We start from the raw sequence: 14,675 nt of genomic DNA on the forward strand, positions 1-14,675 counted from the left end.
TTTCCAAGGATTGGTTTGAAACACAGTGTCTTTTTAATTTATATATATATATATAATTGTTCGAGTTATTATTTAGTCAAAATCGGAACATAATATTTAATATATAAAATCTCAGCTTATGTTTCCATCGAGTGCAAAGGCTTAACTCTTCTTCATGGCTTAGAAAGAAAACTCATAAAAATATACAGCACAAGTTATAGAAAGGGCGTCAACCAAATTTGACCACAGTTTTTTAGTTTGGATGGATATGATTTATTATGATAAAACAGTTTGGTTTGGTTTTAAAAAAAGGTGAAAAACTTACTACTTGTATGATTTATTATTATTCTCTATAAACCGAATATGATGCCGATATAGGTACATAAATGTGGTGTATGTATGCATCATATTCTCATCCAAATTTAGACTATATATGCTCGAAATATGAGTTGAGGTATAATCATATCCGGATATCTAAACGTATCTCTGCAAGTGTTAAACTTATCTGACAATATCAATTTAAATATTTGTCAAAATCAATATCCGATCCATTAATGACGGAGTAAGTGACCGATTAACCACCCCCGATGAACTAACCTCATCGGTTCATGTTTAAGCTTAAGTTAATACTTCTTTTACAGAAACTGCTAATCTGCCTCAATTGCTGTTCATTCATCTGCTTACTTGAGTTAGATCAATCCTGCTGAGATAGTCCTTGACAAGAGATCCATACCAGAGATGCTTCCCAATTTTTAGCCCACTAGTTGCAAGAGTCAAACCTGGATCTGAGAAGAGGGCAACCGGTTGACCATCCAAGTCAACTTTCAGGATTCCAGAGTCCCTCTGAGAATGTGGAATCTTTACAAACTTTTCAATGGTGACCATCAATTTCCTCAGGAAGGGGTACTTTAATACTACGTCCCATTCCGGTGTCTTCCCCTGAAAAAGAAGAAGAGAACAGTCTCTGATGCATGAGCAAGATTTAAGGTTGTATGATGAGCAGAAGAAGATGATGGAAAGAAACAAGTCAGGTCAGGTACCGCCGCTAATGCGATCCAGTAATGGCCCTCGCCGTCGTAACGAACGTTGTCGGGAAACCCCGGTAGATTCTGGATGAACTCATCGACCGTCCCCCTTTTCTCTCCCCGAATGTGATATCTTCTGCATCTCCTCCTGCACGTATCGATTTTGGTGTCCATAACGCAGATTTTGCATTTAATACATGGACTCTCATTTGTGTCTTTCTTCATGAACTACGCTACTCTATTTGCACTAACACTCGAATGATAGATACTGCTGTATTGTTCTCATCATTTCATATATTTCTCGTCGTATAGCCTCTCATAAAAAAAAAAGAAAAAAAAAAAGCACATTTTGATATGGCAAATTTACCTTCAAATTAATATCTTCAATCTTGATAAGAATATTATTAGGGAATATACCATATATCTGATAAGGTATCTTCTTCATATTATTTCTCTAAGAAATTTTCACTCACTTTTTATATATTTGGACTTTCTTATAGTTTTACTTCTTCAAATTTATTTCTATATAGTGTAGAAGGCTTATTTTCCTATCTTAGATCTAGAGATCCAAAAAATAGTGTTTTCATCTATTATTGCTTAAGAGATGCATGAAATCAAAATATATATCAATTATCACATCTTTAAAATTATATAAGAAATTTTTTTTTTAAACCTTATAGTCCTAAAGCGAAAAGCCCGGTATTACTCTCGCCCAAGCATGCCTAATTTCGAAGTCCTAATGAGATTCGATGCATTAGTATTGATATGATTACACCCTTATTATAATTTTTTTTTATCTCTAGTAGTTATTTTCATCAAATCTTATTACTAATGAGATGCAAAAAAATTATTAAAAATGTCTTCATCCATACTTTCAATCTTCTCTTTTAAAGGTAATCATGCTTTTAATCTGCATATAAAGTCTATCAAATTATCGATGTCATGATGATCTCTTGTATTGATCGTTTTTCCATCAACCTAATGTTGATCATCTTATATCGTCCTTAAGAGACTTATTTGATCAATCTCTTACATCTTCTCCTTTTCCTAATCTCATCTTCAATGCATTCCAAGGCGACCACGTCAGACATATCCTCACTGCCACTTAAGAATTCATCATGCATGTATACCTTCTGATAAGTAGATAAGATTTCCATCACATTATCAGAGCCTTCTTCCTTGCGGATGTAGACAGCTCTGTCGAAGCCTTCTACTATTCCTCTTTTCTGTTCAGTTGGAAAGGGCAGTGCTGCTACTTACCTCTCCTCCGACGCCGTTGCTTCCTGTTTCAGAGTCGGAGACTACTCGGCCACCTCTTGCCCTCACAAGAACCTCCCGCCATAGCCATCACTGCCTTCCTGCGGTAGCAGGAACGATTGTAGTTTTTACAGCTTCCATCTGTAGCCGCTTCCCTCTACCGCAGCAATTTCTCTTCCGCAACAATCTTTACTGCCACAGCAAGCTTCAGCAACTGTAACAGCTGTAGATTTTTCCACCTAATCGCTGCAGATTTTTTTTTTTTCACCTAATTACTGTAGATTCCTCGCCCATCGCTGTAGCTTCCTCTGCAGTGCATCGCTACAGCCTCCTCTGCAGTTCATCACGCTGCAGCCTTCTCTGCAGTTCATCATGCTACAGCCTCCTCTATAGTCCATCACGCTGCAGCCTCCTCTATAGTTCATCGCTGTAGACTCCTCTGCAGTTCATCGCTATAGCCTCATCACTGTAGCCTCATTGCTGTAGTTCACCACTGCAGCCTCCTCTGCAGCGCATCGATCTGCTTTTCTCCTCCTCCCTCCCTCTTATATCTTTACATCTTCTGTAAAGATCACTTAAACTGCCACAAAATATCTGGGATGTCTTCATTTTCCTCTTCCGATATTCCTATCCCTATTTCTGCAAGGACTCTAAGCACTTCTCAAAGTCTTATCACCATCAATGCTACAACACTCATTCCCTTCAAATTATCAAAAGGCGGCAACTACGCATCCTGGCGGGCATAACTTTCTAATCCTCTATTTGGCTATGATCTCCTAGGTTACGTTGATGGCTCACTCCAATATCCACCTGAAATGGTCAACATCCCAAGCGAACCTAGTCCAGTGCCAAATCTAGCCCACAAACTATGGTTACGTCAAGATCACCTCATCCTCCAAGCTATTCAAGCTTCCGTTGCTGGATCCGTTGCCCCACTGATATCCTCATGTACGACTTCTACAGAAGCATGGTGCAAGTTACAAACAACTTTGGCAAATCACTCACGTACTCGCATGCTCAGACTTCTCTCCAATCTGATAAAAACGAAACAAGAGGGAAGTACTATTACTGATTATCTACAAAATATCAAAGTTATCATCAATGATTTGGCTTTTATAGGTCATTCTCTTAGTGATGAAGAAGTCTTAATCCATACCCTCAATGGCCTCGGAGGCGAGTATAAAGAACTGACAGCAGCACTTCGGGCACACGACTCACCAATATCATTAGAAGAACTTTATGATAAGTTGATCGACTATGAGACGTACTTGAAGCATGATGATAGGTTGCTTGGACCACCTATTATAGCTCAGGTCAATCAAAAATCCAAGAGGAAGAGCAACCAGTACAATAAGCACATCAACAACGGTTTGGATAAGCTGCCTCCTAGCCCTATGGGGCCTAGACCAAACCCCCCTTATCTATATCAAGGTGATAACTTTTATAATCCTCAGCCGTCATGTCCTGACTTCACAAGCCACCAACGAGTCGTTTGCCAACTATGTGATAAAGTCGAACACCCCACGAAAGTCTGTCGGTCTCACCCCAGACTCCTTGCTCCGTCATAGTGGCCTCAGGCAAATTTCATGGCTACTCCAACTCCTACCCAACCTAATTAGATTGTGGACTCGGGCGCCTCTCATCACATCTCCTCTGATCTTCAAAACTTGTCCATCCACAACAACTATGACGGAAACGAAGATATCATCATCGATGACGGCAAAAGAATCTATTACTCATTCTGGTTCCTCAATGCTTAGTTCACTTATCACAACTTTTACACACGATGATGTTCTGTGTGCACCTAACATTAAAAGAAATCTCATTTCCATTTCTCAATTCTGTAAACAAAATAATACCTCCATTGAATTCTTTCCTAACTTTTTTCTTGTCAAGAATTTGAGCACGGGAGCATCTTTAGTCTAGGGCCAAAACAAAGACAATATTTATAAGTGGCCATCCGCTTCGCAAATTACCCTTCCTACTGCTCACTCTTCAGTCGCAGCTCCGGTTGATGTATGACATCGTCGTCTTGGCCATCCCTCTCTTTTTATCTAGCAAAAATTACTTTCTCGTTATTCTTTTCCTACCTTGAAAATCAATAGCACTGTCAATCATTGTGATACTTGTCTTTGCAATAAAAGTCATAAACTGCCTTTTGGGATAACCTCCATTTCTTGCTCTAAACCATTTGAAATCATTTATACCAATGTGTGGGGCCCTACCCCAATTCCTTTTTTTTATAAGTTTCGCTTTTATGTCATTTTTGTAGACTATTTTACTAAGTACATATGATTATATCCTCTCCACCATAAGTCTGATGTTTCCACAGTATTTACCAACTTTCGAAAGTTGGTCGAGAATTTTTTTCAATCTTCCATTAAAACAGTTTACTTTAATGGCGGAGGCGAATATCAAGCCCTCACATCCTGTCTCTCTGCTTGCGGTATACAACATCTCAAGCCACCCCCACATACTCCCCAATTGGTTGGCTCTGCCGAACGCAAACATCGACATATCGTTAAAACTGGTCTCTCCCTTCTACATCAAGCATCCATACCACCACCTTTTTGGTCAGTAGCTTTTCAAACTGCAGTTTATCTCATTAATCGTATGCTCGCTCTAGTCTTACAATACCAATCACCATTTAAAAAATTATTCCACAAGCTTCCAAACCTTCATAAACTCAAAGTTTTTGGCTATTTATGTTATCCATGGCTCCATCCTTCTGCCTCACATAAGCTACAACCACGATCTAAGCCTTGCATTTTTATAAGCTACTCTCTTGAACATAATGCTTTTCGATGCTATGAACCCCAAACTAAAAAAGTCTTTATATCACGTCATGTTATTTTTGAGGAGTCCGTCTTTCCTTTTCAAAACAATCCTACTATGTAGGCTACTCCGATAAACATACATCACTCAAATATCCCTCCGATCTCATCACACGAACCTCCCATGACACCGCCTAGTCCTTACCCTCAAGATCTGCATACTACTATTACTTCAGTTCAACAGCTTCTCACTCCCTCTATTTCCCCACTCCCTTCCTCACAAGTTTCCCCTATTAATGAAGTAATACCCTCAGCAACATTGCCACTGGCTTTACCTTCTCCTAGACCTAGTGACATTGTCGTGCCGACGGTTGGCCCGGTCCATGATAGTGACTCGTCCTCGGCTATACCACCAACACAATCTGTCACTTCCATCCTCTTAGACATCCAATGGCAACATGCTCCAAAAGTGATATTTTCAAATCACGTTAAGTCCTTGACTTACATGCTATAACAAATTCCTCCACTGAGGCCAGTGAACACACTACAATCACTCAAGCTCAAAAATCTTCTCACTGGCGTAAAGCCATGTGTAACGAATATGATGCTCTCCTTCATAACTCTATATGGACCTTAGTACCCTTTCATCACACACAAAATATCATCGGGTGTAAATGAGTCTTTCAAATTAAGCGGAACCCAGACGGATCCGTTGCTAGATATAAAGCACGTCTAGTTGTCAAAGGGTTTCATCAACGACTTGGTGTCGACTTCACAGAGACATTTAGTCCCGTTGTTAAACCCACAACAATCTATCTTATCTTGAGTTTGGCCATCTCAAAGGGTTGGCACATACGACAATTGGATGTTAACAATGCCTTTTTACAGGGGTCACTTACTGAAGATGTCTTTATGCAGCAACTCTTGGTTTCGTTTATCCTCAGTATTCGAGGCAGTCTGCAAACTTCAAAAAGCTATTTATAGACTTCGTCAAGCTCCAAGGGCTTGGTATACCGAGCTTGGCTCGTTTTTGACCTCAATTGGCTTCATCAATTCTAAGTCTGATACCTCGTTATTCATTTGCCAGCATAATAGAAGCGCAATATATCTTTTAGTATATGTGGATGATATTATTGTCATAGGAAATGATCCTTTGAAGACTCAGGCATTTCTAAAGCACTTGGCCGATCGATTCTCCCTCAAAGATCTAGGAACTTTAAGTTACTTTCTGGGAGTGGAAGCAACATTTACATCTTCAGGTCTCTTCCTATCACAAAATGAGTATATTCAAGATTTATTATCAATGACAAATATGCAGAATGCAAAAGAGGTTATAACTCCTCTCTCTACTAGTGAATCACTTAAATTATATGATGGAAGCCCTGCTACAGATTTGACTCAATATCAACAAGTCCTTGGCTCCTTACAGTACTTGGCTCTCACCCGTCCAGATATCTCATTTGCCGTCAATAAATTATCGCAATTCATGCATCGACCATCTACTACGCATTGGTTTGTGGTCAAACGAATTTTGCGGTATCTTAAAGGGACTCTTAATCATGGCATTTTTCTTCACAAAAATGCTTCACTCTATCTCCATGCCTTTTCTGATGCTGATTGGGTAGAGAACTTTGATGATAGAACATCTACGTCAGGGTACATTGTCTTCCTTGGAGCTACTCCAATCAATTGGAGTTCTAAAAAACAAAAGACGGTTGCACGATCTACAACTGAAGTTGAATACCGTGCCATCGCCACCACCGCTGTTAAACTCAATTGGGTCACTAATCTGCTTAAGGAACTCAACGTCAACTCCACGGTTATTCCTACAATATATTGTGATAATATTGGAGCTACCTACTTATGTGTCAATCCAGTGTTCAATTCCCGCATGAAATACATTGCCATCGACTTCCACTTCGTGCGAGAGCAAGTTATCAGACATCAACTTCGTGTTTCTCACGTACATACGGCTGATCAACTAGCAGACTCACTCACAATGCCTCTCACTCGTAAACTATTTTCATCTCATCGATCCAAGATCAGTATCCTTGATGGAAGCTCAATCTTGCGGGGGCATGATAAGTATAAGATTTCCTTATGACAGTTGAGGAAATCTCTAAGCAATTGAGTGCTCAGAGAATTCCTCAATTGAAATCTTATCTATTTATCACCTTCAATCTTTTTTTTTTTTTTTTTTTTAAGATAATCAAACTTTTAATCTATAAATCTTTTTCCATTAAATTAATTATCAGTGTGTTGTTACGGTCTCTTCTATCAATAATCTTTCTTTTGTCGTAATCTGGCATTAATTGTCTTCTTGATCTTGTTATATCATTTTTTGATAGTTGTTAATCAAATCTGCTCCTCATCGATGTCATCTTCTTGATATTTTCTAAGTTCTCTCTTTAATTTTACCTCTCTAATTGTTTCTCTTTAGTAGTTCTCTCTCTAAAAGCTTCTCTACTTTTTCTCTTTAGTTCTCTGTAGCAATTCATCCCGTTTACTCCCCACGGCCTATTACACCTCGTCATTGTCACAAACACTCCAACTCGCAGTTTATGATGTAATTCTTCATAAATAATATAAGGTCGGTTTCTAGCCAGCCATCCATCCATCCATCCATCCATCCATCCAATCTGACCTCATGAAGGTGTAGTGAAATCTACAGAATATTTCTTTTTCGTTTTGTTCTCTTCTTCCTTACATCATCATCATATGAACTATATTATAAGTATGACGAATAAATAAGCTGAGCAAAAATGATCAGTTAACTTGGTGAATGAAGACTTACAGCGTGGTCTCACAGAAGATTAGGGAGCGTTGATCGGGCGAAAGTGAGACGCCATTGGCGAAGTAGAGATCACGGAGGAGCACCGAGGTTTGGTTAGTGGAAGAATCGAAGCTCATCAGCCTTCCATGGGGTCGGCCCTCGAGAATGTCTAGTATGTGCGTATCGAGGTTGAACTTGTACGATGCATCTGTGAAGTAGATCAAGCCATCCGACGCAACATCAACACCATCGGTCAACCGAAACCTTAGTCCATCTGCTTCATCAGTTAGCATGGCCACACTCTGATCTGGCTTTACTATCATCAACCCCTGCCAAGAACAATACTGTCATCATTTCATCTTGTTGATTTTTTTATTCCTTCGATTGCATCCAAAGGAAAGGCTTAATTCTAATATGTGAAACTTGAATTTGGACTGACCATAAAAACACAAAGAATCCTCCTACGGATTTTATATTATTAATCGTCAACAGAAAAAAGTACTCCAAATCTTTCCTGTGCTTAATTGATGGGAATTCAATTCACGACCTAAACTGGCATGTTGAAGAAGAAGACAATGAAAGGACTTCTTTCTCACATTATTGGATTCCGCGACGACGAGGTCGCCGCCAGGTCCCAAGGCCACTCCGAGAGGCCGGCCACCGACATAAGCCCAGTCTTCCACCTCCATCTTCTCATCCTTCAGACTCACCCTCCTGATCCAGCCATCGCTGCACCCAGTATAGAGGAAGCCGCGAGCCTTGTCGTAGGCCAAGTCCTCCGGGCCCGGGAGGCGCCCCTCGCCTACGCGCTTGCTGGAAGCGAGGATGCGGTCGTGGCGCTCCGCCACGGCCAGGGAGGCGCTGAAGGAGTAGTCTGCCGGCAGCGGCGCCGGGTCGAAGCCGTTGGGATCGTTAACGACGACGGAGATCACAATCGGCACTAGTATGAGGAGGAGAGCTCCAATAATAGGCCAGGAAGGCCTCCGTCGAGTTCGGTTGGGAGCGGGAGCAGCTGGAGAAGGATTTGAATCTGCCATCGAAGCTATGCTTTCTGCAACTCTGGCCTCCTGCTGAGCTCTGCGGGTATGGAATAGACTTATTAGACGGAGGAGATGAGATCGAGCAAATTGGATATGAAATGCGTTGGAAGAGAGAGAGACAGGCGTGGAACGGAGCGGTGGCGTGGGACGGACGACGAGTGCAAGGTGGTTGCGTGGAAATCAACGAGAGGTTGATAACGCAACATGGGATGTAACCATACACGTAACTTTCTTGTCTTTTTGCATCTAAAAATACGTGGTGTTAATGGATGAGATAGCAGGACAAAGTACTCTTTAAAATAATATTCTATTCAGAGTCTTTTTGGTATATTGATACAGTACGTATCGATTGGATAAAGGATGTATCATTCGAGACAGAGTTTGTACCGATCGGAACAATCAAAATATAATTATTACCGACTTGTATTCATCCGTATTAGTTGGTAATTATCAGATTTTAATTGTTATTGGCTCATATCTAACCAGTTCAAATGATCAGATCTATTTAAAAAGATTTCTAAACCCTTTTATCACCTCTTCTCTCAATCTTTTTTTCGCTCATTTGTTTTCTAATTCTCATATTTACGGTCTCTTAAAACTTCACAAGATATTGATTTATGATTTGGATCAGGTTTGAAAGATTAATTGGGAAGAATTAAAACCTAAGTTAGAGAAAGAACTCTCTAATCAAATATATGTATTTTTTTTTTTATCAATTTTTGATGATTTATTATATTATTAAGTCTATTCTATATTCTAAATGTCTAATATATTATTTAAAATTTTTATGATGATAGAATAGTATTAATTCGGAAGCAATTAATACCTTTAATGTTGTTTAATACTTATTGTTTTGAAACTAGGTATTTAATGGATCAAATCTTTATATTATTAATTTTAATAAGTGTGTTTGACGGTGGTGAAAGAGGGCTAACTAGATACTTTTAATAATGATTAGTATATTTAATGTTAATTTAAGAAAAATTTAAGGATCAATTAAATATCTTTAATGCCTAATAGAGGGTTTGACAAGTTTATAGTGGTAAAAAAATATTTAGGATGTGATTAGTATATTTAATGATGATTCGATTATAGTATGACTTATATTAGATCAAATTTATATATTTAATATCCCCAAGATGTTTAACATATTTATAGTGGTAAAATAAGTTTAAATAGGATTTAATTAAATTTTACAATACTATAGTTAGTATATTTAATGATAAATTGATCGTTATTTGACCCTTTATTTTGTCAAATTTATGTTTTAATAATTATTAGAATAATTGACATGTTTATTATGGTAAAAGAGGGCTAATTAGATAGTAATTAGTGTTTTTAATATTATGATTAATATATTTAATTATAAATTTATCATAATTTGACCTATGTTAAGTCAAACCTATATATTTAATATTGACTAGATTGATTAACATATTTATAGTGCTAAAATAAGATTGATCAGGTATGATGGCATACTGTTATTTTAAATTAGGGCTAATTATAACTTATATTTTTATTCAATCTTAGTAGGAATATAACACACGATGACACTTGGGATCATGCTCGAAGATATATGGTGATTGTTATCATTGTTGAATCTCATATTTTGATAATTAAATCAATTAATATGTGTTTATGTTTTAATCTGCATTTTGAGTGACACAAGATGCTTCGATCAGGATGAGACAATTAAAGCTAGAAGAATCGTGTTGTGCCGGGGGAAAAATTATCAAAAGATTGGACATCGGGCCGGAGGAACGGTCGACGTATCGACAGAAGGCTTCGGGCCATGGATTCGGGCATCGGGCTAAGAAGAGCAGATATTATGCCAAGGATATCAGAGTTGCAGAGTCAACTGACCGATTGGATAATAGGCCGCAAGAGGGGATGATGCGCCGAAGAATCGGACGAAGCGTCGAGGGAGCAATGAGATGCCAGACAACTTGATTATTGCTTAGTATTAATTGTCTAGATTGAAATGTGTTTTACATGTGTAGGATTAACTATGATAGCAAGGCATGAAGCAAAATGAAGTCTCAGAATTAAGATCGAGATCAAGTTGGGAGTTCGAGAGTTCGTCGGAAGTCCAGATGTTCATTGGAAGTTCTGTCAGAACTAGCCGAGAAGTCTCGGAGCTTGCTAGAGAAGCTTATCGGAACTCGCCAAGAAGATCGTCATGAAGTCCAGGAGCTTGCTGGGAGTCCGTCGAAATATTGTCGAGAGATCGTCGGAAGTTCGCTAGAAGCTCGTCGGAAGAATAGACTTACAGACTTATTTAGCTCAGATTATGTCTTAGATTTCATAGTTAGCACGTAATTGGGTTTGGATTTGGGCCAACCCAATTAGGGGCCAGCTAGGCCCATGTAAGGACTATGTTGGGCCCAATGAGAGGCCCAAACAGTGCCCCAAGAAATCTCACCGTCATGGCACAATCTTCGAAACTATGTCAGGCGATGGTACCGCCAGTCTGGGCGGTGGTACCGCACAGCACTGCCCCCCAAGCGGTGGTACCACCAGACTGGGCGGTGGTACCACCCAGGGCAGTGTTAGTGTTAGACTGACACTGGGCGGTGGTACCGCCCATGCTCGGGAAACCCAGGATGGAAAAGTTTTAGGCTCCAAGTTTGAATAAACTTGAAGCCTATAAATACTTCTCTTATCATTAGTTAAAGGATATAAGTATTGTAAGTAAAAAAGTATAGAAACGCTATTGCAATCTTATGTGAGCTCCTCTCAAAGTTCTAAGTGTTATAATAGTTTGAGAGAGGAGTGAGTGGGGGTGTAAGGGTTATCTCCTAAACCCAGTAAAAGGAGAATTGAGTTGTAAAAGGTTGTTGGTCTTTGCCTATTGAATAGTGGATGTTGGTGGTTTCGACGGAAGAGGAATCGGTAGAGTGGATGTAGGTCACGACGACCGAACCACTATAAAATTCTGGTTTGCATTTATGTCTTGAGCAATTTACTTTAACGGCAAACCTCTTCAATTGCTGACTGCCTTCAATTCATTTATGAACGTGTTTCAAAGTTAAGTTTCCGAAATCGGTTTTCAATGTAAACAGATTTAATCGCAACGAAGTTTTTAAACCGATGTTATTTTATCGCTGCACTAATTCACCCCCCCTCTTAGTGTCGACCCCATTCCTGACAATCATTGGTAGTGTATTTATTATTGTTAGGATCGAGAGCACTAAGAGGGGGGGGGGTGAATTAGTGCAGCGGAAATCTTTTTAGCGATTAAAAACAAAAGCTGCGTTCGTTCGATAAAAATCAGTTTTGAAGCAAAAGCCGATTCTAAGATAACTTATGATTAAGTGCAGTTTACGTCTAAACGTAGTTTACGTCTAAACACAATTTACGTTTAAATGCAGTTTGCGTCTAAACGCAGTTTTACGTCTAAACGCAGATTTACGTTTAAACGTAGATTTACGTCTAAACGCAGATTTACGTCCAAACTCAGTTTACGTCTAAAACGTAGTTTTACGTCTAAACGCAGATTTACGTCTAAACGCATATTTACGTCTAAACGCAGATTGAAGTACAACTCATTGGGTCTCTAATGACCTACGAAATGACATGTCAAGCTCATGACGAGCTCGAGAACCCCCTTCCAAAGAACAGGAAGGATATGACACTCAAATCACAAGAAGACCACTTGAAAGGAACATCAAGTGATGAGGACAGTGACAATGACATTGCACTTTTGACTCAAAAATTTAAGAAATACTTAAGAAAGAACAAATTTAAAAACAAATTTGAATAAAAGAATGACCAAGTGATTTGCTATGAATGCAAAAAACCGGGACACTACAAGAACGATTGTCCTCAAGCCAAAAAGAGAACATCAAAGAAGAAGGCGCTCAAGGCAACGTGGGATGATTCAAGCGCGTCCGAAGAAGAGGAGTCCAACACCGAGCAAGTTGCTCATTACGCGCTAATGGCTTTAGGAGAAGAGGTATGTGATTTATTTAATGAAGATTTATCTTTTGAAGAACTCTCTATCGCTTTTCATGAATTATTTGATGAATGTAGAATTGTTAGCAAGAAGTTAAGTATCTTAAAGAAAGAGTATGCTTTGCTACAAGATAAGTTTGAGAATCTTCAAATTCCTCCATGCTCTAAGTGTGAGCATTTAGAAGCAATAAAAAATGAAAATTTGTTCTTAAAGAAACCTTAAACAAGTTTAAGGTTGGTAGCAAAGGATTAGATATGATCCTTGCACACAAGGGTCACATCACAAATAGAAATGGAATTGGATTTGTAAAAGGATTACATCAAAATCCTACCACTTTCATAAAAGGACCTACATTACATGTTTCCTCTTATATGAAATGCAACTTCTGTTACAAATCCGGACATATTGCCTACAAATGTCCATTTAGAAAAATTAGTTCACGAAAATTAATATGGGTTCCTAAAGGAACTATAAAGGATTCAATAATAAATAACAAAATTAGTGGGTCAATTTTTGAGGCACCCAAAATCAAATGGGTACTTAAAAATCATCCTCTTTTGTAGACAAACCCATAAGCTAGGAGCAAGAGATGGTATCTCGATAGTGGATGCTCAAGACATATGACTGGAGATCCATCTCATTTCTCTATGCTCACTAGCAAAGAAGAAGGGTACGTCACCTTCGGAGACAACAACAAAGGCAAAATCATTGGCAAGGGAACTATTGGTAACAAATTTAGTTTTTCCATTGATGATGTTTTACTAGTTGATGGATTGAAATACAATCTCTTAAGTATTAGTCAACTATGCGATAAAGGTTATATCGTTAGATTTGAATCAAATATGTGCATTATTGAAAAACCAAATCATAACATGACTATGATTGCTTTAAAACAAAATAATGTCTATACCATCAATCTTGATGAACTAGGTAATGAAATGTGTTTCTCCGCCGTAAATGATGATGCTTGGCTTTGGCATAGGAGATTAGGTCATGCAAGCATGAAAACAATATCTAAAATCTAATCTCAAGAATTAGTACGAGGGATTCCGAATATGAAGTTTATTAAGGATAAGGTATGCGATGCATGTCAACTAGGCAAACAAATAAAAACAAGCTTCAAACCAAAAAATCAAATTAGCACCACTAGACCATTACAATTGATCCATTTGGACTTATTTGGACCAATTGATACAACAAGTCTAGGTGGAAGCAAATATGCTTTTGTGATTGTGGATGACTACTCTAGATACACTTGGACCTATTTCTTAGCTCACAAAAGTGATTGCTTCAAGTGTTTCTCTAAGTTTTATAAACTCACTCAAAACGAAAAAGGCTTCATGATTTCATCAATTCAGAGTGATCACGGTGGTGAATTCCAAAATCGTGACTTTCAAAATTTTTGCGAAGTTAATGGGTACAATCATAACTTCTCAACTCCAAGAAATCCTCAACAAAATGGAGTAGTTGAAAGAAAAAATAGAAACCTACAAGAAATGGCAAGAACTATGTTAAATGAACATAATTTACCCAAATATTTTTGGGCCGAAGCCGTAAATACGGCTTGTTACATCATGAATAGGGTCCTAATAAGACCATCTCTATCAAAAACTCCCTATGAATTATGGAATAACAAAAAACCAAATATTTCTTATTTTAAAGTTTTTGGTTGTAAATGCTTCATTTTAAATGAAAAGGATGCCCTAGGTAAATTTGATGCTAAATCCGATGAAGGCATTTTTCTTGGTTACTCCTCCGTTTCTAAGGCCTTTCGTTTCTTTAACTAAAGGACCTTAGTAATAGAAGAGTCTATTCATGTAGTTTTTAATGAAATTTCTGATTTAAAGAAAAATGATTTTGATGATGATCTTG

General features: G+C 38.3%; 1 protein-coding gene across 1 annotated transcript; it reads right to left on the reverse strand.

The window, feature by feature from the left end:
• Positions 1-466: 466 nt before the first annotated feature.
• On the reverse strand, positions 467-8,946 carry LOC135631185 (protein STRICTOSIDINE SYNTHASE-LIKE 4-like). Its single transcript, XM_065138648.1, has 4 exons — positions 8,405-8,946; positions 7,830-8,137; positions 1,020-1,152; positions 467-918 (listed from the first exon to the last, which is right to left on the reverse strand). The coding sequence occupies exons 1-4, from the start codon at positions 8,843-8,845 to the stop codon at positions 652-654; spliced, it is 1,149 nt and encodes a 382-aa protein (XP_064994720.1). The 5' UTR covers positions 8,846-8,946; the 3' UTR covers positions 467-651.
• Positions 8,947-14,675: the final 5,729 nt, after the last annotated feature.

This window comes from Musa acuminata, chromosome BXJ3-2 (genome assembly GCF_036884655.1).
Source record: "Musa acuminata AAA Group cultivar baxijiao chromosome BXJ3-2, Cavendish_Baxijiao_AAA, whole genome shotgun sequence".
NCBI lineage: Eukaryota > Viridiplantae > Streptophyta > Magnoliopsida > Zingiberales > Musaceae > Musa > Musa acuminata.